The 25,940-nt window shown below is 37.0% G+C and overlaps 1 protein-coding gene across 6 annotated transcripts in view; it reads left to right on the forward strand.

The window, feature by feature from the left end:
- Positions 1-25,940, forward strand: part of ate1 (arginyltransferase 1) — a 102,453-nt gene that overhangs the window by 64,795 nt on the left and 11,718 nt on the right. For all 6 annotated transcript variants that reach the window (XM_079635618.1, XM_079635620.1, XM_079635619.1 and 3 more), the window contains one exon: positions 16,498-16,618. In XM_079635618.1, coding sequence (XP_079491744.1) covers positions 16,498-16,618 — 121 coding nt within the window. The remainder of the gene's footprint in view (positions 1-16,497; positions 16,619-25,940) is intronic.

Consider the following 25,940-nt stretch of genomic DNA (forward strand, 5'->3'; position numbering starts at 1 on the left):
GCTCTGAGAGATTAGTCTGGGGTTAGAAGGTTGTCTGTTTCTCACCTACATTCAGAACCCACTTTTCAAATCGCTTAATAAAGGAATAGTTCACATAAAAATGAAAACTCATGTCGTTCCAAATCCAAATGGCTTGCTTTCTTTCTGAAGGCGGAGCTTATTGCACTTTTCCATGCAATTTACTATAAAGGAGGACTGAAGCTTTCAAGGTTAAAAAAGGACACAGAAGCATCATAAAAGTATCGTCTGAACTCGTACGATAGCTTTGTGTAAAAACAAATGTGACGACCATAAATACACAGATAATCATCCTCAATAGATATTTAAATTAGTGCTGTCAAATTAATCATGATTAATCGCATCTAACATAAAAGGTTTTGTTTACATAATGTGTGTGTATATGTATATATATATACGGCCACGGGTGTGCATGTGTGTGTATATATGTGTACACACACACACACAGGTGAAACTCTAAAAAAATTTGAAAATCGTGAAACATGCAAAGTGAGATATTTCAAGCCTTTATTTGTTATAATTTTGATGATTATGTCTTTTCACAATAAATCATCACAATTATAACAAATAAATATCTCACTTTGCATGTAATGAGTCTATAAAATATATTAGTTTCACCTTTTAAGTTGAATTACTGAAATAAATAAACTTTTGCACGGTTTCACCTGTAATTTTTGTCAATAAGAATGAATCCAATTTGTTTAATTTAACTCAAACATTGCAATACATGTATTCTAAACAAAACTTTGGATATGTTCAGTGAATAATGTTTCTAATGTTTGGTCTATTTCTCAATCACAGAGTGAGTGTATGACTTCAGAAGAGTTTTATAAACTGCTTTCAAGATGCCTTTATGATGTTTTTGCATCCTTTTTGAAGCTTAAAAGCCCTAGCCACCATTAACTGTTATAGAAAAAGAGCACGGTAAAAAGTTCTCTTTTTGTGTTTTGCGGAAGGACTTGGAGAGACATGAGGCTGAGTAAAAGACGCTAGAATGTTCCGTATTCCTTTAACACAAAGGCATATGGTATTATTGTGGCCGTCCTGGAATGTCGTCTTGAAATTCATCTCAGTGTGTTGTTTCAGAATGACCCCCTGCACCTCTGCTAAGAGCACAGCACCCGCTGCGTTTCGTCAAAGCCTCTGAGCGCTCATGCTTTGCCCTGCTTAGAGCTCAAATCCATCCCATTAGAGCAGCTTCCTTCTTTTCAGGCGGGGTACACTGTGTACCCCTCGCTGTGTCTACTGTGAAAGCACGCCAACTGTGTGCTGATCTCTCAATGCAGCGTTTACCTATGTGCTGGAGTCGATGCTTGTGTTTTGAACGTCGATGTGTATAATTGTCATAGCTGATTTGTGAGCATTAGGCATGAAACATACTTTATGCATGTACGTATTTCTACATTGTCATCATTTACAATTTGAAAAGGATGACGGTTTTTGTTTGTTTTTTGGAAAGATTTTTTGTCAGGTTTTTTTGGTGAAAAGAAAGTTCTTATGTACACTGTAAATGTCTTTGCTGTCACTTTTGATTTAAAGCATCCTTGTTATTAATTTATTTAAAAACATTTTACTGACCTCAAACTTTTGAATGTACTTTTCATGTTAGGTTATGGTAAGAGTCTCGTAAAAAATTTAATATTGTGCAAAAGTTCATTTATTTCTCTGCATTGAGGCAGTAATTCATGCAAAAGGGGCCCGAACCAAGTACTGAGTATATGCATGATTATACTTTTCAGAGGGCCGACTTTTCTGTATTTAAAATATTTTTTTTTAAATTGATTTCATGTAATATTCAAATTTTCTGAGATTTTGAATTTGGGGTTTTCATAAGCTGTAAGCCATCAAAATGATTACTTTTGCACGATATTCAAATTTTTCGAGTTTCACCTGTATATTATTTAGTTGTTTTGGAGGAAGGAAAGGAGCAGACTGTAAACAAAAACAACCAGACACAGTGCCAAGAACTTTAACTGGCCTCCGTTTAAACTTCACTGGCCACAAAGGCACTGGTTGGAGTCCTTTCGGGAGGCGGTACCCAGTGCCAGCTCCATTTCTCTTCTGCAGTCAAGCCAGACCGCCGTCCAGTTCGAGACGTGACTTCCTGGCCCTGCCGGGTCCATTCTGTGCCTGATCCTCTGATGGCTGTTTGGCCCTCGACTGTGCCCGAGCTTTCAGGCGTCTGAATGTGTCTAATGGGGTGGAATGAGCAGGTCTGTGGGGTTCTGGCGAGAGAAGCTTCCCCTCTCCACCCTCCCTTCACCTGCCTCCCTCTCCATCCACCAGGTGTTTCTCAAAGCTTCCTGTGAATTCCACATCCAGGCCAAAGGAAACAAGCGTCTGAGAACTCTGTATTGGGGTCGTCTTTGTATGTTTGTGTGCGGGCTGCCGGTCATCTGGAGAGGCTTTTCATTCGTCTTAAGAGCCGCTTGCCGCAAAGTCTATGTAGGAAACCTGAGGATTTGTCAGTGGGTGAAATGGATAATGCTTGCAGTGTGCTCAGGCCAACCTTGATGAAAATGTGCCACCATTAATCATGCATACAAATTTCAGATATATACAGTGAGTTTAATGTGACTTAATTAGATTTTGCATGATTGGAAGACTCCAGACCCTATGAAAGGACCCATGTTTGGCACATATGTTTCTTGCATCCATGTATGGACTTCTGTAAAAGTCCCTCTAGTGTAGTCAAGAGGAATTGCGTTTATGCTCTCCTACACTTCTTTGGTTAACTGTAACCTTTCATCTGGGATAAATGTACTGAACCGGACTGGGCCAAGAGCTGACAGAACATTTAATGAGTTAATTATCATGCATTAGCCTGATGAATGCATTATAAAGCAACTAAAGTCATTATTACAAAAGTCAATAGTTTTAAAAAACAAAATGTTTCTAAGAATCAAAGCTAAATTTAACACTGGAAAACATGAACAGATGTTGTCTTTTCTGGTTTAGCATGCTACAAATACAGCTAGAGCGTTATTTGTAGCATGCTAAACCAGAAAAGACAACATCTGTTCATGTTTTCCTGTGTTATATTTAGCTTTGATTCTTAGAAACATTTTGTTTTTTAAATTGATTGACTTTAGTCGGTGCCTCCCTTTTCCCTGTTCCCCTGCTTTGCGTGGGGTGATGTTTATGATGTTGCACAACATTTTATTTATTGTTGTTTTCTTTGTATTTTAGGACCAAGAATGTTCCCAAGTGTCTATTCTAGTTTTCCTTCGAGTTGAAGTGAGTTTCAGTGGCATTAAAGATGTGTGTTATCTGTAGAATGGTGGTAAAGCTATGTAATTTAGGTTAACTGTCTGGTTATTGTTTATTTTAAGGTTAATTCCTTTACCTAAAATAAAGTTTAGTAATTTAGTTTCCATTTAAATATCAAGCAGAAATGGCGCAGGACAAAATCTTGGAGCTGAAAAGAGGCATTGGTGTTTTGGACCAGAGACAATGAAAATGGTTTGGAGATCCTGGGGATTACGGTCACGGTCAATGCATCACGGTTTACGCAAAGATATTATGCACCACAGCTATTGATAATAATCAGAAATGTTTCTTAAGCATCAAATAAGTACATTATAATTATTTCTGAAGGAGGAAGACTGGAGTAATGATGCTTAAAATTCAGCTTTGATCAGATATTTAAGATGTATTCAAATAGAAAAGAGTTATTTTAAATTGTAATATTATTTCACAATATTACTGTTTTTCCTGTCATTTTGATCCAATAAATGCAGCAGGTGAGCATAAGAGAATTCATATATTGTATAGTTGTAGTGGTGTCAGGAGTTAGGAACAGTTTTGTACCACCTTATGCAAAGTCTAGTGTTTTCAGCATGCTAAACCACATGACAGACTTTTACAACTCTTTTCCATTGAAAAGAGAAGCATTACTTTTGAGAATTTCCAGGTCTTGAAAATTTATGAACATTTCGGCACAGATTTTCTAGTTATCCTCAGCGCTAAAATATTGAATTGGCTAGAATGGTCTTAGTGCAGGGATAGGCAACTCCGGTCCTGGAGGGCCACTGTCCTGCAGAGTTTAGCTTCAGCCCTGATAACAACTCACCTGCCTGTATATATCTAGTAATCCTAAAAACATTGATTGCCTTGTTCAGGTGTGTTTAATTAGGGTTGGAGCTACAACCATTGTTCTGTCCATCTTTATTTTAGTCTATCTAAGAAGTCATGGAAATTGAGTGATCAAAAGGAGTGGGAACCCAGGAGATTGTGCATGTGGTGTTTGAGTCGTTGCATCGCTAATCACTACATCTCTAATATAGAGTCCTCATCCGGTTTGCTGTTTGTGTTTCTGTATCTCGCTCTCTCTGCTCTTGTATAAATCCTCAGGAATGCCGAGGCAGGTGGGAACAAGTGCTCTGTTTCTTGCTCTCTCGCTCTCGTCACCTCTAGTGGAGTGTGTTGTACGTGTTTGCTTTGCTTGTACACACATGGTCACACATGTTTGTGTGTATTTTTGTCAAGTCATCGAATTAAATAAACTCAAAACCAAACTACAGTTCAGTTCGTGTTGACAGAGATATCTCAAAAGAAGCAAAAAACTAAAAACGTACACTTGGTGAGCTGATAACAGCATTTTTGTTTGAATGCTCTTGGAAAAATACGGTCTAGGTTTCGAGAGGCAGTCCTAGTATATGATCCACTTTTTTCTGTATGCTTGCAGAACCCATTTCAACTTCCATCATGCATGTAAACTCTCTTCAAACTCCTTTCTTTACCGTCTCTGTGCCCGTCCCATAAACCACACCATCATGAAGCGCTAAATGAAACGATAGGAAATGAGGGCTTGAAATGAAAGAAAGTGGTCTGAGAGAAAGATAAACAATTACCACACATTTAGTTTGGCATGTTCTGTCCTTTCTCCTTTTTCCCCTCTTCAAAGCGCCTTTGAAGCGTGCTCTGTTCTGCAGCGTAATCTCTTTCACTTGTTTTTCTTTCATTAATAAGCCACGGCGCTGTGGAACTGTCAGTTAGCCGTTTAAATGTGGTCCACACTTTCGTTACGTGCTGTGGAGATTGGATTTGTGATTGTGGTGCATGTCAGGACAGGGAAAAGACAGGAAGATTCCAGCGTCAGGGTCTCCCTGCCCGTCCGAAATCATTTCTTCAGGCTTCTGCAAGTGTGATCTTGTTAGCGTAGGACTGAAATGTCAAAATACATGATCTATCGTAAACCGCCAATGTACTAGCTCCTTTTTTTTTGTACGTTTAGCTTGGACAGTTCACTCCAAAACCCATGGAGATTATTAAACAGATCCAAAAAGCAGAAGCACTCATCATCATCAAAGCAATTTTTCATTTTTGGGTGAAAAAATCCTGTAATACTGCAGTAATTTGGCTCAATATGTCTTTAAAATGGCTGGTCATGAACTCTATTTCACTCTATTACGTCGTGCCCTGCAGCACTAAAGCACCTCAAGCTTCAGTAATGCTCACGAGTCCAGCGCCCTCCCTCTTCACTGGATTTTCACCCTTCTCCAAGTCCACTCTTGGCTGCCAACCTGACAGAAGTTGCTTTTTGATTTGGTTTAACTGAGACCACCAACAGTGAGGCGTATGAGGGAAAAGTTTGTTTGAATTGGGGTTTGTTTCTTCTCTTTGCTCTCTCCCTTCTGTACGGTGTAAGTTTTGACGTCAGTTGAAGCCAGCAGGACGGTCTTGTTCCAATTAGTACAAAAATACTCGCTCATCTTGCAAAACTCTCTCTGTCTGTGTTGATCTTTGTGGCGTGCACAACTGTATTCTCTAGCTGATCTGTTTTAAATGTTTCTAGTAATTGTGTATCAAATGTTTAATTTCAGTGTACACTACTGTTCAAATTTTTGGGTTCAGGTTTTTTTTTTTATAAAAATATTTTGTTTTTGTTTTATTCAGCAAGAATGCGATAAATCAGATTATAAGACATTTATAATGTTTCTATTTTAAATAAATGCTGTTCTTTTGAACTCTCTATTCATCAAATAAATATATATATATATATATATCACGGTTTCCACAAAAATATGCAGCAGCACAACTGTTTTCAACATTAATAATAATCAGAAATGTTTCTTGAGCAGCAAATCATCATATTAGAATGATTTCTGAAGGATCATGTGACACTGAAGACTGGAGTTTTGAAAAATTCAGCTTTGATCACAGGAATAAATTACATTTTAAAATGTTAAAATAGAAAAAAAGTTATTTTAAATTTTAATATTTCACAATATTTTACTGTTTCACTGTATTTTTTTATCAGATAAATGCAGCTGTGGTGACAAAAAAAACATTTAAAGATCATTCCGACCTCAAAGGAAGTGTATAGCACAGTTTTTTAAAAACTTTTCACTGCCAAGATTGGCCTTATCAGACTGTGTATGAGTCTTGAAGGTCAACTAGTCTAGTCTTTAGAGTTTAAATGTTTTGCCGATTCATTGCCATACAATAACTTGTGATTTAATGAGTAAATTTTTTTGTTCATGTTCATTACAGTGTAAAAAGACCTTAATAACTCATATCGAATGGAAGTTCATATCGAATGGATGTTTGATTTTCCCTTAAGGTTTTGTAAACAAATATTGCACAAGGGTTGAATGACATGATTAATATTATTTTAGTTACTAAAATATTTACAAGTGCTTAATATATCCCTCTTTTTGGTCTTAGTCCACTTTGACTGTTTTTTTAGGACCCCAGCCAACATGAATATTATTTTATAGTAATATAAAACAAGGGTGCTTTGCGTTTTTAGCGCACAATACGCCTCGTTTATGCTTTGGCTGGAGTTAGGCATAAATTCATCAGTATCTGCTCTATGTGTGGTTTGTGGGTCTGTGATGTGGGTCGATGAGACATATGAGAGTTCACATAATGCGCTTCTGCACCGGAAACGCATTAAAATGCACATTGCATTTGCTTAAATTAACTTATTTGAATGGCAATATGAAATTTAAAGTGCACAATGATTGTGTTTTCTCAGATATCTGCGACAAGCTTAATCGCATGCGTATTGTGCATCCCTAAATAATAAATAACCCACATTCATGATGTCCATTCGTTTAGCACGTTGACACATAGAGGCGACGTGTTTTATGTGTTTACATTGAGGCCCTGATTCAGCGCACTTACCCCTGTTCCCCCCCCCATCAGGAGCGTTGACATGACGACAGACCTCCGGGGTCAGAGTTGAGAGGTCGGGTCAGACGATTTAGTCTCGGCAGTGAAAGAGAGAAACGATAGATGGCGGGGGAAGGGGGCTCGGTGAGGGAGGTGTGAAGGTCACAGGGCTGGAAAATGAGAGTTTAGATCTGATGTCAGGGTGAAAATAGCCAGAGTGGCCCAGCTGCCAGCGCACTGTGTTTGCCTTGCCATTAACTCACCCTTGGTTTATTTTCAGAGCCTTGGATTCAGCCACTTTGTCTGAGGTGACAGGGCCTCCAGTCCTTATAACATATAGCACACTTTGATATATAGAGCGTGGAACAAAGAGCAAACAAAACGAATGGGCTTTCTTTTCTTTTTTGAAATGAAACATGGGATTCTTGTGTTTTGCACATGACGTGTTTTTTATAAATCATATTACTGTTATCATCACATTGCTGTTCAAAAGTTTGGTTTCAGTAAGATTGTATTCCCTTTTATTCAGCAAGGATGCATTAAATGGACCGAAAGTGACAGTAGAGACATTTATAACATTGCAAAATATTTGTATTTCAAATAAATGCGTTGCTTTTGAACTTAATATTCATCAAAGAATCCTGAAAAAACTGTTTTCAACATTGGTAATATTAAATATTTTTTGAGCAGCTTATCAGCATATTACAATGACACTGAAGACTGTAGTGTAATTATAACTCCAAAGTTTCCGTTCTTTTGCCTCAATAAAACCATAATTACTGCTTATTAATATTTAGTAAGGTAGTTGTTAAGTTTAGGTATTGGGTAGGATTAAGAGATGTAGAATAGGGTCATGCAGAATAAGGCATTAATATGTGATTTATAATTACTAATAAACAGCCAGTATCCTAGTAATATTATGCTAATAAGCAACTAGTTAATAGTGAGATTTGGACACCTAAAGTGTTACCGAAACTTATTTCAAAAATCGTACTTTTCGAGTTTTGCACAAACACATTTTCTTCAGAAAATGTAAAAATCTGTTATTTATTCTGTTGGAGAATTTTTGTATTATAATAGCTTGTTTAAACAATATGTAGCTTTGTTTTTACTATCAAATTCCTGTCTGATCGTAAACTCTATTGTGGCTGAAATGTAGGGCAAATTTCCATACCAGCTTTATTTTGGGGCGTGCGTCTAGTAAGCCGTATCAAAGATGTCTGGAGTGAAAAGCACTTAAGGAAGGTGAGTGTTAAGGCTGTAAGACCGCAGCGCTTAAGCCAACCCCGCCAATAAACGCCAGGAGAGATAGAGAGATAAAGTGAGGCCCGGGAGACTGCGCCTGTAAAACGCTGCCCTCCGAAACGTGATCCTGTAAAAATATTTTCCCATCATTAAGCTGTCATCCACGAACCCCTGATACACAGCTTGGCCAGGCACTACGAGTGACCGTGTATTTGTGTGTGTGTATGTCTGTGGAGGCATTAGTTAGCAGTCGGGACGATGTATTTATTTGAATTCTGTCCCTTGGTAATGTGTCGAGTGAGGCGAAACGACTCGCCCAACTCTGTGTGTTTAAACTGCAGGTTTGTGTAAATATCTGAATTTTGAATGTGGCTCGATGCTCTCCTGAGGACTGTCGGCCAGTGTGTATGGTACTCTGTATGCATGCCATAGTTTAGTGCAAAGAGAGGAGGGATTCTTTATTTACACACGTCTGTCAGAGAGCACCTCTCTTCTGCTCATTTACAAAAGCCTTGTCGACCGCTGTTTGTGTGAGTGTGTGTTTACACGTGTCATTCAGCGGCGTCTGCCCTGATGTCAGCTCTTACAGGGCGGTCTTGCCATCTGTGCAGCGTTAGTGAATGCCAGAGAAGGTTGAGATGAGGCAGAGATTAATAGAGAGTTAATAGAGGGTCAGTTTGAGGAAAAATAAAAGGGTTTTCTCTCTCTCTCTCTCTCTCTCTCTCTCTCTCTCTCTCTCTCTCTCTCTCTCTCTCTCTCTCTCTCTCTCTCTCTCTCTCTCTCTCTCTCTCTCTCTCTCTCTCTCTCTCTCTGCACACACTGCACAGACGACTGCACACACATCCAACATTCATAAAAAAGAGATTTTAAACTATTCGATACACATCCCTTAGCTTGGTCCTACCAGACTCTCGTACATTTCATTTGTACAGAGAGTCTGGCCTCTCTCCATTGACAAGCGTTAACTTCCTTGTAGGCGGGTACTCTGTTGAAGTATAAAACTATTGGATCTGCCATAACCAATCGCTAACGCTTGGTCGTGACGTATGACGACTCAAACTAGCGCACGACCTCAACGGCATCGTTCTCAGACACTCCCTCTGTTTGCTGATTGGACCTGCAAAAAACTGATCGGAGAAAACACAAGAATACACCACAATCCCAGACCTAGTACTGAAGGAAAATTAAAATTGAGCGGAAGTACGTAGGAGGGCGGAGCCAGGCTACCCATCCCTATCCAGGACAGCCCCTTTTTTTAGTGCTAGCTAGATTTTAAAAACCTTTTGCATTGATGACTTATTTTTGTAGGCCAACCCAGAAGTTACCAAAAAAAAAAAGGCTTTTCCACTTGTTAAATTATTGCGGAGAATAAGAATTTTATGATTTCTAAAAAAAAAATTTTTTTTTTTTAATAAACACAACTTTTATCAAATGTTAAGCTTAAATGTGTTCTCTGGAGGTGAATTTTTAAATCTGTTTAATGAAATTTTTGTCTACTGAAAGTTTTTTTTGGAAAGATGTTTCATCAGCTGAACAATCTGTATGTTGCTAAACAATCCATTGTACGCACAGCCTCGTTTTCATTCCTGTCAAAAAATGTAATATGGCGCTAGCCTGACCAAGGTCTATTCCCTACGCAAACACTTCTAGCTAGCTAAATTTTATGCATGCAGTTCCAAAATATCTGAAACATGCAAGTGTGCATCACTTTCTAAATGTTACTGCAAGAGGAACTGTAGCATTAGCATTAGCGCAAACTTATGACATATTTATGGAAGCTGCCTGAATAGTAAGAAATGGGTTAATTGCACAGTTATTTGAAAGGTACTCTATCGCCCCCCTTTGGCAGTAATGCAAAACAACAAGCTTGCTTTCTCGTAGGGTTTGACACCTGATTTTAATTCCTGACTGACTCTATTTCAGATGTAGCCTACTTATCAACTGTGTGTAACCTGCAATTTAAACAATAGGCACAACATGGCAACTGTGTTTGCTCTTTGTGTGTATCTAAAAGCCAAGATAAGATACCAATGGGTGAAAGCAAGTGTGCACTTGTGTCTGTCAATGCACAGACCTGTCCTTGTTCCTTGTTTGCCATTATGTCAGAAGGGATAGGCCAGGCATTGTTCGGGACTATAGAGCAGGAGGGACTGTGAACAGCATGGTAAATGTTTAGACAGGTTGCAGTTGGAATTCATGACTGCAGTAAACACACTTATTTTATTATTATCTTTTATTGTGTGTACTACTATCGCTCATTCTCTGGGTTAGGGGTTTGTTCAGACACCCTAACATTGTGCCTGTGACTTTTGCATGGTCTAACGCCACTCAGATTTTCTTCTACAGAAAAATACTGTATCTAGTTTCTCTCATTGTGTCTTTTCAGCCTGTAGGTGCCTATGAATTCTTCTGAAAAAATGAAATGGACCTCTACAGAGGAAATAGGCCCCAGATGTGCATGAAATCCTAGTGAATGGCGAAAAGCCGACGTCCCGCCTAGACCCCCTCGGTTCGCAGTGGGAGGGTTTGGTTCCCTCTGTGGCCTTTAGGACCCAGTTTGTGATTCGATCTGGATTTGACTTGTGGGTTTAACTACGTCTTGTGATAGATTTACACTACTGGACACAAGTTTGAGATAATTAAAATGTTTTTTTTTATGTCTTTTTTGAATACATTTTAAAATGCATGCAGGAAAATTTATTCCTGTGATGGCAACACCCAATTTATATAAAGAACAGCAGCAAGTCAGCATATCAGAATGATATCAGAAGGATCATGTGACACTGAAGACTGGAGTAATGATGCTGAAAATTCACAGGAATAAATTAGATTTTAAAATATTATATTACCGTTTCAACTGTACTTTTTATAAAGTGAACACAGCCTTAGTGAGCATGAGAGACTTTTTTTTAAAACTTTTGAGCGGTAGTGTACAAAAGAACGTTTGTCTTTGTCTGTTCCTCAATTTAAACTTTGATATCTTTAAGCATAACATTTATTTTGGTACAAGAAGTTCTTGGAATCTAGATTCTTAAAAAAGCAGTAAAAGTGGATTACATTAAAGTATTTGTAATGACGTTTTTTGCTGTTTGTTTCCTGTAGGTCATGTCTGACTATAAGGTAAAGAGTGCTCTCCCCAGATCAGTTTGTGTAGACGTCTTCACTCCCCACAGCGAGAGTTGAGGTGTTGTCTTTCACAGAGATTCCTAGCCAGCAGTGAAGTTGAGGATTTATGCCCCTTATTAATTGCTTTTCTAATAAATCTCAGGTATGGACCCTGCGGCGCGCCCCAGCCGGTGGGGTGGAGTTTTCAAGAAAAAGTGGAAATTAGGTTTTTTTCCCTCGAGACCCTCTCATAGAAGACGCAAAACTGACATTATATCACAGTTAGTGTTTTCACTTTATATAATATCTTTTTAGCATTCACCCTTTTATGGTAGATTAACCTCAGAATGCACAGATATAGAAAATATGGACTACACCAGTAGTCGATTAACTATTATAATATTTGGTGGCCATATTTTAAATCCATACTTTTTACTTTTGTGTTGATTTGAGGTTTTTTTTCCCCCAAACTGGATTTTAATACTTTCAAACTATGCTCTATCAAGTCAGCATTCAAAATTTGTCTTGACAGATGTTCCTTTACCAGTTAAACACTTTATCGCAGTAGAATTAAATTAATTTCATGTTATTTTAATTCTACTGAAATTCAAATTGCTATTCTGCATCCGGTTTTCTTTCTCAATTCATATTCAATTCAGGAATTACATTTGAATTTATAGTAGTATCTCTTGAGTAACTATAACTTCACAGTAAAATACAATACAGTGATAATTATCTATGACTGCTTAGAGAAACATTATACAATCATGACAAAAAACATTATAATTTACAATTAAAAAATGTATATTTGTTGTGGGAAAACACAAGCCCCAGTCACAAATATACATTGTGCATAAACCAAGACATACCTGCATGTCCATGTTTCTTCTCCATCTTGGATGTTTTTTATATAATCCCGTCCTCCATGACGTTGCATCTGTCATTGCCACATGTTTTTGGAACTTTCTGATTTCATCTCTGATTTATTATTGTGTATTTCTTTTAAACGGCTATTCATGCAACATGACGAAAGGTGCTTCTCAAACACAGTTCTTGTTTTCTTTTCTTTATCCTCTGTATTCCTCACTATGGTGATGTCAATGAGCCTTAGCGAGTGTGGGCCGTCTGTCAACATTACCTTCATTGTCGTGTGAAAGCAGGTTGGCAGGAGGACTTGAAGACGGATGACGCTGTGTTCATTGTGCCATTCTTTTAAACAAACACAGGGGAGTGAGAAATGCAGACAGAAACACACGGATTAAATTGGTTTCAATTTGTCCTTTTAGCAGTCACAGTTCACTTCACTGTGCTTATGAAGTGATGTTGGATCAGAGCTTGTACCCTCAGACTCTTAACCACATCCTGCCTCAGCAGAAGACAAAAGTGGCTTTGGATCAGCTGGAAAGAGTGGGACAGAGAGCATGTCGTTTCTTGCCTTTTTTTTTTCTTACCTGGCCTTCAGCCTGTGCTATCACATCCTCCTCTGATAGCACTCTGCTGAGCTAGCGGAACTGACAGATTTATGGATGCAAAGGGAAAAAAATATGTTCCCACGTGGTTATTTTTTGCTCGTTTGGCTTTTTTAGTTGTTTTTTAGTCTTCAGCATCCCATGATACCCTCTGCTATCATTTTAGGTACAGGCGTCAGCTAGATCAGTTTACCAGGAGATAACAAGAATTGATTTACAACAGATTTGGAAACCAAATCTTGATTTTCTTTTAGTGGTTTATGAAACATCGGCATTGTTCTGCAGATCTGGACAGAATATCTTAATAAATAAATAAAATGCAATTAATGCATTAGTGATGTTGTCATGATCATGAGCACATGCTTTATTTCTGTCAGCTGTGTACAGTGGATGCACTTTTATATAATAACTTTTTACATAAATATATCACAATAAGAAACAGTTATTACACAATTTTGCTGTTTCTGCTTTATTTTTGCTCCAATAAATGCAACCTCGGTGAGCATAAGAGGCTAAATAAGAGACCAACCCCAAACTTTTGAATGGTAGATTGATTATATTCTGCTGAATTAATGGGGTCTGTAGTTTACAATCCTCAACAAGAATGCAAAACATCATAAAAGTAGTCCGTATGACTACATCCGCCCTAGTTCTCCGTGAGTCATTTGTGCATTACTTCTTTTATGTCCTTTTTGAAGTTTGAATGCTCCAGTTCTCCTTCATTGTAATTGCATTGAAAAGAGTGACAGAATCTCGTGACAAACTTGTTTGCCTTTGTGAACTATTCCTTTAAGAGATATATAAAACTAGATACATTAAATGCAAACTTGCAGTGCACAAAGAATTTTACAAACATTGTCCATTTATTCTTCCTCAAAATGACATACTGTACCGTTAAAGAACTGGAACTTTGGACATTGTAATCATTTAATGTTTGAAATATCCCTTCCTGATTTGAAAAGCAAAGTGATGGTTACATTTAGGTGTCTTTTAAACTGGCCGTCTTTGGAGCAAGCACTTGCGTGCAAACACTGAATCTCTGAGAGTGACTGGGGGACAGGCTATGAGGAGAGAAGGCCTTTGGTGCAGCGGTGAGCTCATGGCCAACAGAGCCGTCAGGGAAGTGGAACAGACTCGAGATAATGACCAGCCAGACTCCATCTCTCAGTCTCTCTCTCGTCTTAACTCTTTGACAACCTTTATCCAAGTGTCTTCTGCATGAACCGTTCTGACTCCCCCGAGATCACAGGCTTCTGTAAGTATGTGCTAACTACAGTGTTTCCTTACCGCGTTTCTACAGCGTCATGGTAAAAGAAACATTTTTCCAGAGATGTAAGCTTGCAGTCTGAATTATGAGGAATCACATGTATCATTACGTATTTCCATTGTCTTCACTGGCTGCACTCAAACAGTGTAGCCTGATTCATGAACAACATGACTCTTATGAGGTGATTCGGTTAAAGAATTTGTCAAATATACTGTAAATGTATACAAGATGCATTAAAAACACACATTGGAACAAAGTTTCAATATTTTTAAGTAGAATTGGACTCCCATCCATAGTGCTAACTAACTTTAGCCATCTAGCAGAAAATAAGCATGCAGTGCCATTTTTCTGGCTTCCCGAACTGCTGCTGTGAACTTGCTCCTACTATTCTGTTTCTACGGTTGTCAAAAGTGTCTGAGAATAATTTCCCCCATCGTATTCCCAGAAAAGGTTTGTTTCTCAATGGCTCCAGACCTGTTGGAACAGGCACAACGTCCCTCATTGATGGCAGAAAGCATGTCCAGAGGGCAGTTACTGACATCAGCCCCTTATTGCACACTTCTTCATCCCACCCCATGCATCTCTCTGTTTACATGCAGTTGGACACGGTTGTATTAGTAGTCCATATACAGTTTACATTTTGCAATTTTATTACAGTTAAAATAGATTAATAATTCCTAGATCTGAATTCATTATATTGTAGATCTTAGAATAGAGTGCACCATACAGTGGTGAAATCAACCACATTAGACCAAATTTGCTTACAATTTTAATATTTACTTATTTTATCAGTAATGATATCTGCAATTAAGTCTGCTGCACAGATGAGTTTCTGGTGTGTGATCAGTGTCTCTTGCAATTAATTAATAATAATTATTATTATTATTATTTTCATTTATTTAACTGGCTTAAGATCATGTAAGGAATAATGTACATCCAGCTGGTTGTTATCGCAGAATGCATACCACTGGATAACGAGATTGACCAATCAGAATCAAGTATTCCACAGACCCGTGTAATAAAAAAAAGTTAAGACACTTTTTGGACCGTTTTTCTTCATTTTTAGCTTGACTTGTTGAATTTATCATCTGTTTGTTCTGGTTACTTCCTGTTTCCCCTAAAAATGGACGTTGCATCTTTGCAAAATGTCTTTACATGCTCTTGCATGTGCCAGCAACCAAGATTCCCTTTCAGAGCATGATCGCAAGCTGCACATTTAACGGCTGTGGATTTGACATTTCACTTTAAAGGGGTCATCATATTCTACGCTTTTGTTGCATTTTATACCTTTCCCCCTGAAGTCTGTTGTAATGTTATTCAAGGTTCTTGCACCAGAACAGTTGTGATGTAGCTTTGCATGACTATTATGCACCTGCTCTTTGACCCTTTTTGGTACTGTACCTTTAAGAATTTTCTATGTGATTGACTAACCTGCACATCCCTTTTGGTTTTCATTTATTTCAAAAGAAAAATCCTGTTTTTCATTATGCATCCATCTAGAAGTACTACCATACTGTATTTTTTACAATTACGTTGTGTTTTACATATGTTCCTATAATGCAGTATTGTACACGTGTACACGTCTGTCGGCAGGCTCGAAAGCAAACAAATGCTCTTTCATTGCTCAGTGACCCTTGCTTGCTTGTCATCGGACTGCTCTGAATAAGTCGGCTCACTCTTTAGGGCTCTCCGTATAGTCTGCTGATGACAGAGTGATGGACACGAGTGTGAAAACCTTTCCCTCACTACCCATCGAACATATCGCCGCCCCACAAAATGCCTTTTATTTTCATGTTCCACAGGGTCCCTCGTTCCCATGCTTGTCCGTCTTATGAAAACAGGACACATAGTTTCCACCGCGGGTTAATGAAAGACGAATCCTGTCGGTAATGCTGGGACTTTCACAAGGCTGCTTCTAGTTTGACCAAATACTGAACTAAACCCACATAATCTGCGCGGGCTTTAGTGTGCGAGTGCGTGTCCGTACGTTCGTGCACTTTTGCCTCCGCCAGAAATAGCTTAATTGTGTTTGAAGAAATGCAGAGATCTGCACCGAGGCGTTTGCTTGTTTACACTGCGGTCACAATGGTGTGTGTATATTTGTTTGGCTCTGTGTGACTGTGCGCAGTCCCCTAAAAGACACGCAACTCAAGGCCTGAGAAGGCCATCTGCTTTCCCCCTCTCTTTCTCTCCTGGTTTCCCGCTAATCTACAGCATTCGACACATACCGATGCACTGACCGAGCTCTTCCTCTTCTTGTTTTTGCATTCACAGGGTCAGTACCGGCCTTCAGACCTCCTGTGCCCTGAAACGTACGCTTGGGTGTCCATCGAGAGATGCATTTCCCGCCTTGAGATCTCCGTCTACTCTCGTCTCACCGAGAACGCTCAAGCAGGTTAGCCTTCAGCGGGATTATAAAACACATCAAATCCATCTCACAAGAAAATGTCAGGTTGTTTTTAAAGTTTGGGTGTTTTAGTGGCACATTTGCATCTGGACTCTTTACTTTTGACTTTAACTCATATGTTTTATCATTGAATTATATAATTTTTTTTATTAAATACAGCATACAGGAAATTCAAGAAATACCAAATATATATGGTATATTTATATTTATTTACATATGTTTATATATTTGTTTAAATTACAATAATAAGAACTGTCCTTAATTAAAAAAAAAATTGTTTAACAAAAAATATTATTATTATTATTAATGCCCTGTTTTAAGACTAAAATAATCAAAATATCATTTCATATTTTCTTTTGAAATTTCAACAATTTGAAACAATGAAATTTCATCCTAAGTTTTAAATTGAGTGTGTGTGTATATATATATAGCAATACATTAAAATCATATAGAAAAATGTTATAGTAAAAAAACTATAAAAATGTATATAATATATAAAAATGTTAATTTAATATATTATTATATATTTTTTATGTTTTTTCTATATAATTGTAAAATAAATGTGTGTATATGTATGTGTGTATATATATAAAACATTTATGATAATATTTTAGTCATATATCATTAATTTATATATAATTTTAATGATATTTATATCCTATTTTAAGTCTAAAATAGGCTTTATTTCTGTAAGTAAAATATAATTCCTATTTATTTTTTTAACATTTTGTGCGGTTCACCCGCTGTCACCTGTTCTGTTGCACATGTTCAAAAAGATTGTGTAGTTGAACCTCTAAACTCTCAAAAGACATTGGCAGTTTTTCCCTTTTCCAGAGCCAATCTGACAAGACCTGACAAAGTTTTAGGTCCAGCCAACCTTTCCCTAACACAGCTGACTGCGCTTATCAAATGCTTGTCTGTTTAGTGTCAAAATTGCATCAGGTTTTTGGACTCTGGGTCAGATCGAGCGAGCTCTGATGGAGATCCATCAGCACAAGTGGGTTCGGGAACCAGTCCATGTGACCACGTCATGACACTTTACTATCAGACTTGCTAATCAGTTTGACAGATCGGTGGAGTCTGTTGGGGAATCAACTGTAAAATCAATATGTAACAGCAGTTCCCATGTCTGTAATTGCACAATATACGTCATTTGTGTCCGCTTAATTACGGTAGCCATTCGCTCCTTGGATGCCATTGCTTTGGAGCTCAATTTGTAAACCGTCAAGTGTGTTTATAGATTTCAGTTCTGTGAACAAAAGGAGGGGTGCATTGGTCCTGCGTTTTGTGTGTTGAAATAACAGGACTGGATCCAGGCATGGAGAGCATCCAGGACTCTGTTGCGGCAGTCAAGCGGGTCAGTGCTGTGGTCTCGGCCCAGAACTCGGGGGTTGAGAATAATAATAATAATGTCAGTACCGACAAGTAGACGCCATGCTTGGGCCAAAGAGGGAGGGTGAAGCGCTGATTAATAAAAAAACTCTTCTTATTTTTCTCTGCTTTTTCATTTTTGTTTCTCTTTGCCCAACTTTTATGTATGTTTAGACACACCTTCTCAGTGTTTATCAGTGTTGGTCAAGTTACTTGGAAATAGTAATTAGTTACTGATTACTGATTACTTCTCCAAGAAAGTAATCCAGTTACTTTACTGATTACTTATTTTCAAAAGTAATTAGTTACTTTACTAGTTACTTTACTAGTTACTTTACTTCAAAAACATGATGCATGACCTGAATACGCTATAAAAGCAGACCTTTCAGCCTAATTATATTCTTTCTGCATATTCCATCATCTAAAATTGAATCAAATTAAACATTCTCTTTTTTAAAACTTGTTTAATTAGTTTCAATATTTTAACTTTATGCACATTGCATCAACCAAAAATTTAATTAAATGCAACAGTCTCAGACTTGAAGAAAAATGTTGAACATTTAACCAATTTCTGCAGAGTCCACCATATTTTAACGAAATACACAGTCCTTCTTCTGTTAACTTATATTTCTGCATATTCCAGCATATAAAATGCAAATATTTTTTTGATAAAATCCTCTATTCGAATAGATTCAAATAAAATACAGCAATAAAATAATGAAAATGAAAGTCTCTCAGACGTAGAAAGCCTTTCTTTAAAATGAATTTCGTTTTGTATAAATTGTATCTTAATTTTAATAAATATTGCATCAACCAATTGCATGTATTTAATAAATAAAAAGCAAATATAGCAGACAATATAATAACCGTGCAGGCGGTAGCAAGCCGCGTTCACTTGCATTGCATTGTTAAAAGCCTTTCTTTAAAGTGAATTTCGTTTTGTATAAATTCAATTCTTTTTGTATCTTATTTTAATAAATGTTTCATCAACCATTTGCATGCATTTAACAAATAGCCTACAAGGCAAATATAGCAGACAATAACCGTGACATGGAGGAGCCGGCGCGCCGCGTTCACTTTCACTTTCATTGTTAACTAGAGCGCGCACCTCATAAATGAATGAAACTCAGCGTAGGCCTATGTCTCATGATACATTAGCATTAAATATCTTTGCTGCATCCTTTCTAGAACAGACAAGGGCTTTCTCGCGGCTCGCATCAGCATTTACGGATGATGAGTTTTGTGATGCGGTTGCGTATTAAATAAATAATACCCCATTCGCGCAGCTCTATCGATAACAACATTGAACACTAGGCTACACAAATAGTATTTTTTTATTTTATTTAGGCGATTAATTTTCCATAGTGACATAGGAGGTGCCGGATCCAATAAAAAAGGTTCCGTATCCAACGTCGGGCGTGTTCCGGCTCAAATTAAGCCACGACTCACGAGACAGTCTAACGAAACAAAATCACAGTAACGCAGTAACGCAGCCTCCTTACGGGGAAGTAACAGTAATCTAATTACTGTTTTTGCAATTGTAATCCCTTACTTTACTCGTTACTTGAAAAAAGTAATGGGATTACAGTAACGCGTTACTTCTAACGCGTTACTGCCCATCACTGGTGTTTATAAGTACTGTTTTTCTCATTGTAGAATAATAGTAAAGTCTTGAACACTATGAAATAACACCAATGGAAGTATGGTGACCAAAATAATGCAGTCTGTCTCAGATTTGAACTGCACATTTATTGGCGTTCATCAAACAACTTCATGAAATGCATCATGAACATGTATACTGGACATTTTTGTATGGCTGTATGGCCTTCGCTGGCTGCTCCAAACATCCATTTAAAAGATCGTTTAATACAGAAATTCGAACATAGGAATGATTTGTATTTGTTTACAAAACTATCAAAAGGTTTGCAAAATCAGTTACGGCGAGACACGGCAGGCAAAAAAAAAAAAAAATTCACTGGTCAACTTTGAGATTTTGGGATATTTGTCTTCAATAACATGTCTTCTTTCAGACTAGTGGTGAAAAAAAGTCAGAAATACACATTTAGGTCTTTATTTTACTAACTTTGTCTGTTTGCGTCTGTAGATTTTGCCTAAATTCAACAAAAGTTGGCGTTTTAATCATCCCGCCGCTCCGTGATCTCTGTCTGCTCCCTGTCATCACACACACCGTTAGCAAGCTCTCTCTCTCATGTACAATGCTGTCCGATCCAAATATGGTAATTTCCTTTTTATCAGCAACCAATCGTGAAAGTAAAAGGGCTGAATGTGCAATCTCATTGGCTGATGATAAATCTTTAAAGCCCGTTTTCTCAAAATGATTTTTCTCTCATTCTCCAAGTCTGAAATCTCCACTTCAGTCGCACCGATATACACCAAACCTTCCAGTCTTGTACCTAGTTATATTATGAAGACATTTACAGAGGGTTTTTTAAATATATTATTCCTAGCCTGATTTATATAACATTTTATTCCAAAAAACATTAAAACATAAATTTTTTAAGGCTATTGACAGTATATTCTGATTTACAGGATAAAAGTAGATATCCATAAATGCCTCTGTAATTTTTTTCCCATATAATATGTGAACACAATGAAAAAATTAATTTTAACCTGGCTTTATCCAATGCTCATATTTTCTGAGTATCAGATTTTCAGAAATCTATGCAAATGAGCGCATATTTAATTAGATATAGCCTAATTTGCATATTTAAACATGAAATTACAGAAAACTTGTAATACATTTTTGTCTCATCTTATTGTAGGTAACCAACTGGGAAAGTTTCATGGTGATATCTGCTAGTTAATTTTTTTTTACCCTATATTCACCTGTAGAGTCTCGCCTTAAAATCAGTAGTATCAACTGTTTTTTACTGTTTCTTGTGCGTAATTAAATTGTTTTGATTGTGAACAGTGGGCGTTATGGTAAATACCAGATTGGAGTCAAGTGGTTGGAGAAATTGAGAAGTAAGAGGGATTCGTCACGTCATACTAAAAACAAGATATGTTTTTTTTACTTTGAACAAACTGCACAGCCACAGATGAATCGTCTACATAAGACCAGAAATTTGTGTTAAGGCAGTAAATAGGTGAAGTAAGAACATATTATGACGACGTATATAGTATGTTTAGTTCCTATTCTTCAATCCTATGGAATCTTTGCCAACAGAACTTCGTGTAAATAGTTTGTTTGATAGATGTTTTGCCTAATTTGATTATCCACCGATCAACATAAGTAGTTCTTGCAGCACAACTCGTTCCGCAGAATTACTTTTCCACTACCAGGAAATGTTGGGTGAAAATTCAGTCCAAACCTGTTTTTGACAAACAGTGTTATTAAATGTAACTTGTAGCACAGAGAACACATTGCTGATGTGCTTCTTGTGTAACTTGAGAGGCACATAGAGTCTCTGTTGTGTATATTGCCCAGTTAAATCAGGATGTGCCACTCGAGCCCACAGCAGAGGTGTGCTGACGTGAGTCTCTGCGCAAAGATCACACAGATAGTTTCCCACTATTTAAAGAACATGGTTTATAGAGGCGTATCTGTTATTCTGTCAACACTGTGAAATCATATTTAATGCTGGGTGATACAGGCAGGATTGCTTTTAGGATGCCACCGACACGTCCACCCCGGACAGACAACAATGCATTTATTTTTCCTTGTCGCCGTGATCTTTATCCAACCATACCCTCATGTGTTTTTAATGTCAGACGTCCCTCTTCACCCAAACATGATAATGCTGCCGTTATTTACTTGCCCTCATATCATTCCAGACATGTATGGTGTTATTTCTACAAAACAAAACAAAAAACATATGCTGGTCAAGTTTGGGGTCAGTAAGATTTATTTAATGTGAAAGAAATCTCTTATTTTCATTTATTTGATTAAAATGTAGGAAAAACAATTATTACAATTTAAAGTTTTATTGAAAAATCTAATTTATACCTGTCTGTGGTGGCAAAGCTGAAAGTTTCAAATTTGCTGCTCAGGAAACTTTTAATATTATTATCAATGTGGAAAACGGTTGAGCTGCTTAATATTTTTGTAGAAGTTGTGATGCATTTTTTTCAGGATTATTTGAAAGAAAGTAAAAAAAAAAACAGCTTTTATTTGAAATATACTTTTTTTATTTTTTTTTATTTAAAATGTCTGTAATTTTGGATCAATTTAAAACTAAATATTCACCAAGGATGCAACAAATAAGTATTCATTTTTATTTTATTTTTAAACTTTTGAACCTCAAACTTTTTCGTACTTATTGTAGTTCCGCAGTCACTGGTCATTATAACAAATGTGAAGATTCATAAACTTTTTTTTTTTTTTTTATCTGGGTTTGGAACAACATGAGCAACATAATCTTTCATTTATGGGTGAATTTTTTCCTATAAGAAACAACAGCAGTACTTTCAGAAGTTGATCTCACCCGTCTGATCATGGCTGTTAACACACTTTCCTTCATCAGGTTCATTTGTCTTCACATTCGACCCTGTCGGCCCTGTAAACACACTGGGGCAAGTGCAAGTGTGCCTGTACTTCTCTTGTGTGTAAATATTTAAGTTATAGCTGAGCGTTTGGATGTTTAAATGGAGTGAGGGTTGAGGTAAGGGTCAAGGAGAGATTACGCTCACGGTCAGCAGATCCTCGCAGTAGTGTGTGGCGTTTGAACTCGTCTCTGAAGCCGCTGATGAAGAGGGTGTAAAAACTCTATGATCCTCATGGAAATATCATGTGAGTGATACCGTTTCCATTTGGACATGAAATTTAGTATGAAGTAGAGCTGCACGATTCTTGATAAATTGAGAATTTTTTTTTTTTTTTTTTTTTTTTTTTATTATTTTTTTTTTATAGAGATCATGATTCTGAATTGACAACTAAACAAAATAACATGTAATTTACCAGAGGTTCTGAAAAAATGTTTTGTTGCTGCAGTCTTTTTAAAAAATATTAGATTTTTTTTAAGTCAGTTTGAATGAATGATTCAATGACTCGCCTATAGACAAGTTTCCCGGGCACTTCCGGTTTACTTCCTGTTTCTGCCAAGAACTTCCGGCGGAGGCTGAGTGGTGTAAACATGACTTTGGAATGGCAACATTCGACCGAAAATCTTGTTAAAAATGGTGTTTTGACCATTCCGCATCCAAGTAAGGTAACATCATGGGCGGACAACATGTCGATATGGCCCAGCATCACAACATCCAAGATCTTTTCTTATTTTATTGATTCCATGGCGGTGGATGGGAATGCAATTAATAACCTGAAAAGCTCAGAGGCGTTTCAGTACCTCCATTCCGACAAAGTAGGCTGTGTACTTTTACACGATATGGGCAGTTTAATTTACCTAAAGGCCTAATTTTACCTAAATTCAGCGCATAACGCCTGGGTTTTGGTTACCAAGACGGAGATGTAGAGACTGCAGGCTGTACCTGTATCGCCGGACCTTGGACGTTCCTGTAGCCATGCAGCCGCCGTGCTTTGGAAGGTACGTTAGCCTTACGTTACGTCTTATGCTTGTATTAAGATGTTTGTATGTATCCGTGTGTTAATCTATAACAGAACACGAAGAGTAATAAAAATAAAAAGTAATCCCCTCTAGCCTGCCTGCACTAAAAGCATGCTTTAACCCTTCAAAGTCGACTGACGCTCTAGAGCGTCAAAGTGCGCACCCCTGACATATCTATTAATAGCTTCGGAATGGATAAAGGTATTAACTTACTTTTTTTTCTATGAAAAAGCTGACATTCGTCGGCGTAATAATGAGTAGACTGTGTTGACTTCCGCGAATGATAAGCTTTCCGTATTTGAGTGCAAATCTATAGCATTTTACAACAAACCCTTTCTGGCTTTTGTTTATTTTATTTATTTTTATCAAACTGATTTATTTTATTTATCTGTTTGCTTTTACAATTTTTTTTATATTACTCACTTATCATTTATCACTTTATTAAATGTTATTTATTTAATTATTTAATTATATTTTCTTTTATTCTTTTATTATTCTTTTCATATTTTTCCATATTTTTTTTATATAAGTCTAAATAAATTCAGGCATTAAGGGGTTAAACGTTGATGTTGATGGCTGCAGGCCCAGCTCATTAATTGTTTTGAAAAGTAACAAAAACGCTCTACCTTCATCATACCCTTGTTATTTTGATTTACAAAATGTTGTCTCTAAAAGAAGTCAATTGTGCTGTGATGCTCAAACCATTATTTAAAAAGTGTGTGATTTTGTTTCTATCTGTCTGCAGGTAGAAAATGCTGTGAGGCAAGGGAAGACAAGGCTTGCCTGCACTGCACAGGCCTACGGCAAGCCTTGTTGGTGATTTGGAGTAACACTGAATGTCTGCAGCTCAACGTGCTCTACAACCAAACCTTTGTTGAGGGACATATCTCAAGGCTGCACTCCTTCTATTTCACCCACATGTTGCCAAAAGTTGTCGATGACTTCGATGATGGAAGGCTGGAGTTGTGCTCCAGATACATGAATGCTGTAAAACAAGCATGACCTGCTTATGTGTTCTGGGTTGATTAGTCATTCCTTTTATAACCCCTTGTCCCCTGTTGTCACAAATTGGTGACAAATCCTTTCTAGCTTTTATTTTTTATCAAACTGATCTATTTAATTTTATTTTACTTACTCTTATTTATTTTTATATCAGTCACTTATCATTTATCTTTATTTATTTATTTTATGTATTATTTTATTTTATTCCAGTCTTTTTCTTTTTGTAATATTTTGAGATTTTTTCCTGTATTTACTTTGTTTTTATTTAATTATAAAAATTGTTATAAAACATTGTATACAAATTGTATATAATTGATTTTTATTAATAATAAAAAAGTTAATGAAATTGTCCCTTTGTTATGGAATAGGATAAATAAAAATTAATTAATTTCTTCTCAAAAAAACTAATTGTTTATTGTCATGTGTCAATATTTACAATACAAGAAAAAGAATAGCACTCACACAAGTTTTTCTTAGTTAAAACTCTGTTTTGGCTTATCAATAATCACAACACCAGAAAGGGTACAATAACAATAAATTTACACAGGTTTTTCTAGCTGAAATTTATATATATATATGGTAACTTTATTTTAAGGATCAGAAATTAGACACTAATTAATGACTAATAACTGCATTTGTAAGTAACTTGTATGCCATTACAAGCTATTTATAATGCCTTTATTGGCTGTTGTAGCTTATAAGTATGAAATAAATATAGAATGGGCATTTCAACAGACATTTAAATTAGCAGAAATAGACAACAGCCAATAAAGGCCTTATAAATAGCTTGTAATGGCATACAAGTACATAACTAGTTACTTACAAATGCAGTTATTAGTCATTAATTAGTGTCTAATTTCTGATCCTTAAAATAAAGTGTTACCATATATATATATTTTGGGCGGATTCTTCAACTTCAAAGCCGCTAGCCACTTCCGAGATTCAACATCTGTTTTTGGTTTCTCATACAACGCATACGGGGGAGCACATCCACATTGGCGCCTTGATGGTCGAAACATTCTCCTTCTGACCAAACATTCAGCAATCACCACGAGTTGTTACAACCGCGAACAGCACAATATGTCCCGGAGCCGTGTCGGCGTGTAACACCATCCATAGTTTACTTTTTCTGCACGCTAATCAAAGACAGTAAAAGACGCTAACTCGCTAAACGGAAGTGCTTGGCAGACACAACCGGAAGTCGTTGGCAGAGTGAAAGGCTAATGGCGGCCCGCCTATTTCACTCACGAAACTTGTCTATAAAGACTTCAGTTGTTTCGTCCATAGATATACATAATAAAGGCTAGATGTCTCGTCCGCGCTGTTGGCCAATGGAGGTCGACGTCCGCACCTGGCGGCCATCTTGTCACAGTCAGCTCTCTAACTCGTAACATTGTGTTTTAATGGTGCATGTA

The sequence above is a fragment of the Phoxinus phoxinus genome, assembly GCF_949152265.1.
Source record: "Phoxinus phoxinus genome assembly, chromosome: 14".
Classification (NCBI taxonomy): domain Eukaryota; kingdom Metazoa; phylum Chordata; class Actinopteri; order Cypriniformes; family Leuciscidae; genus Phoxinus; species Phoxinus phoxinus.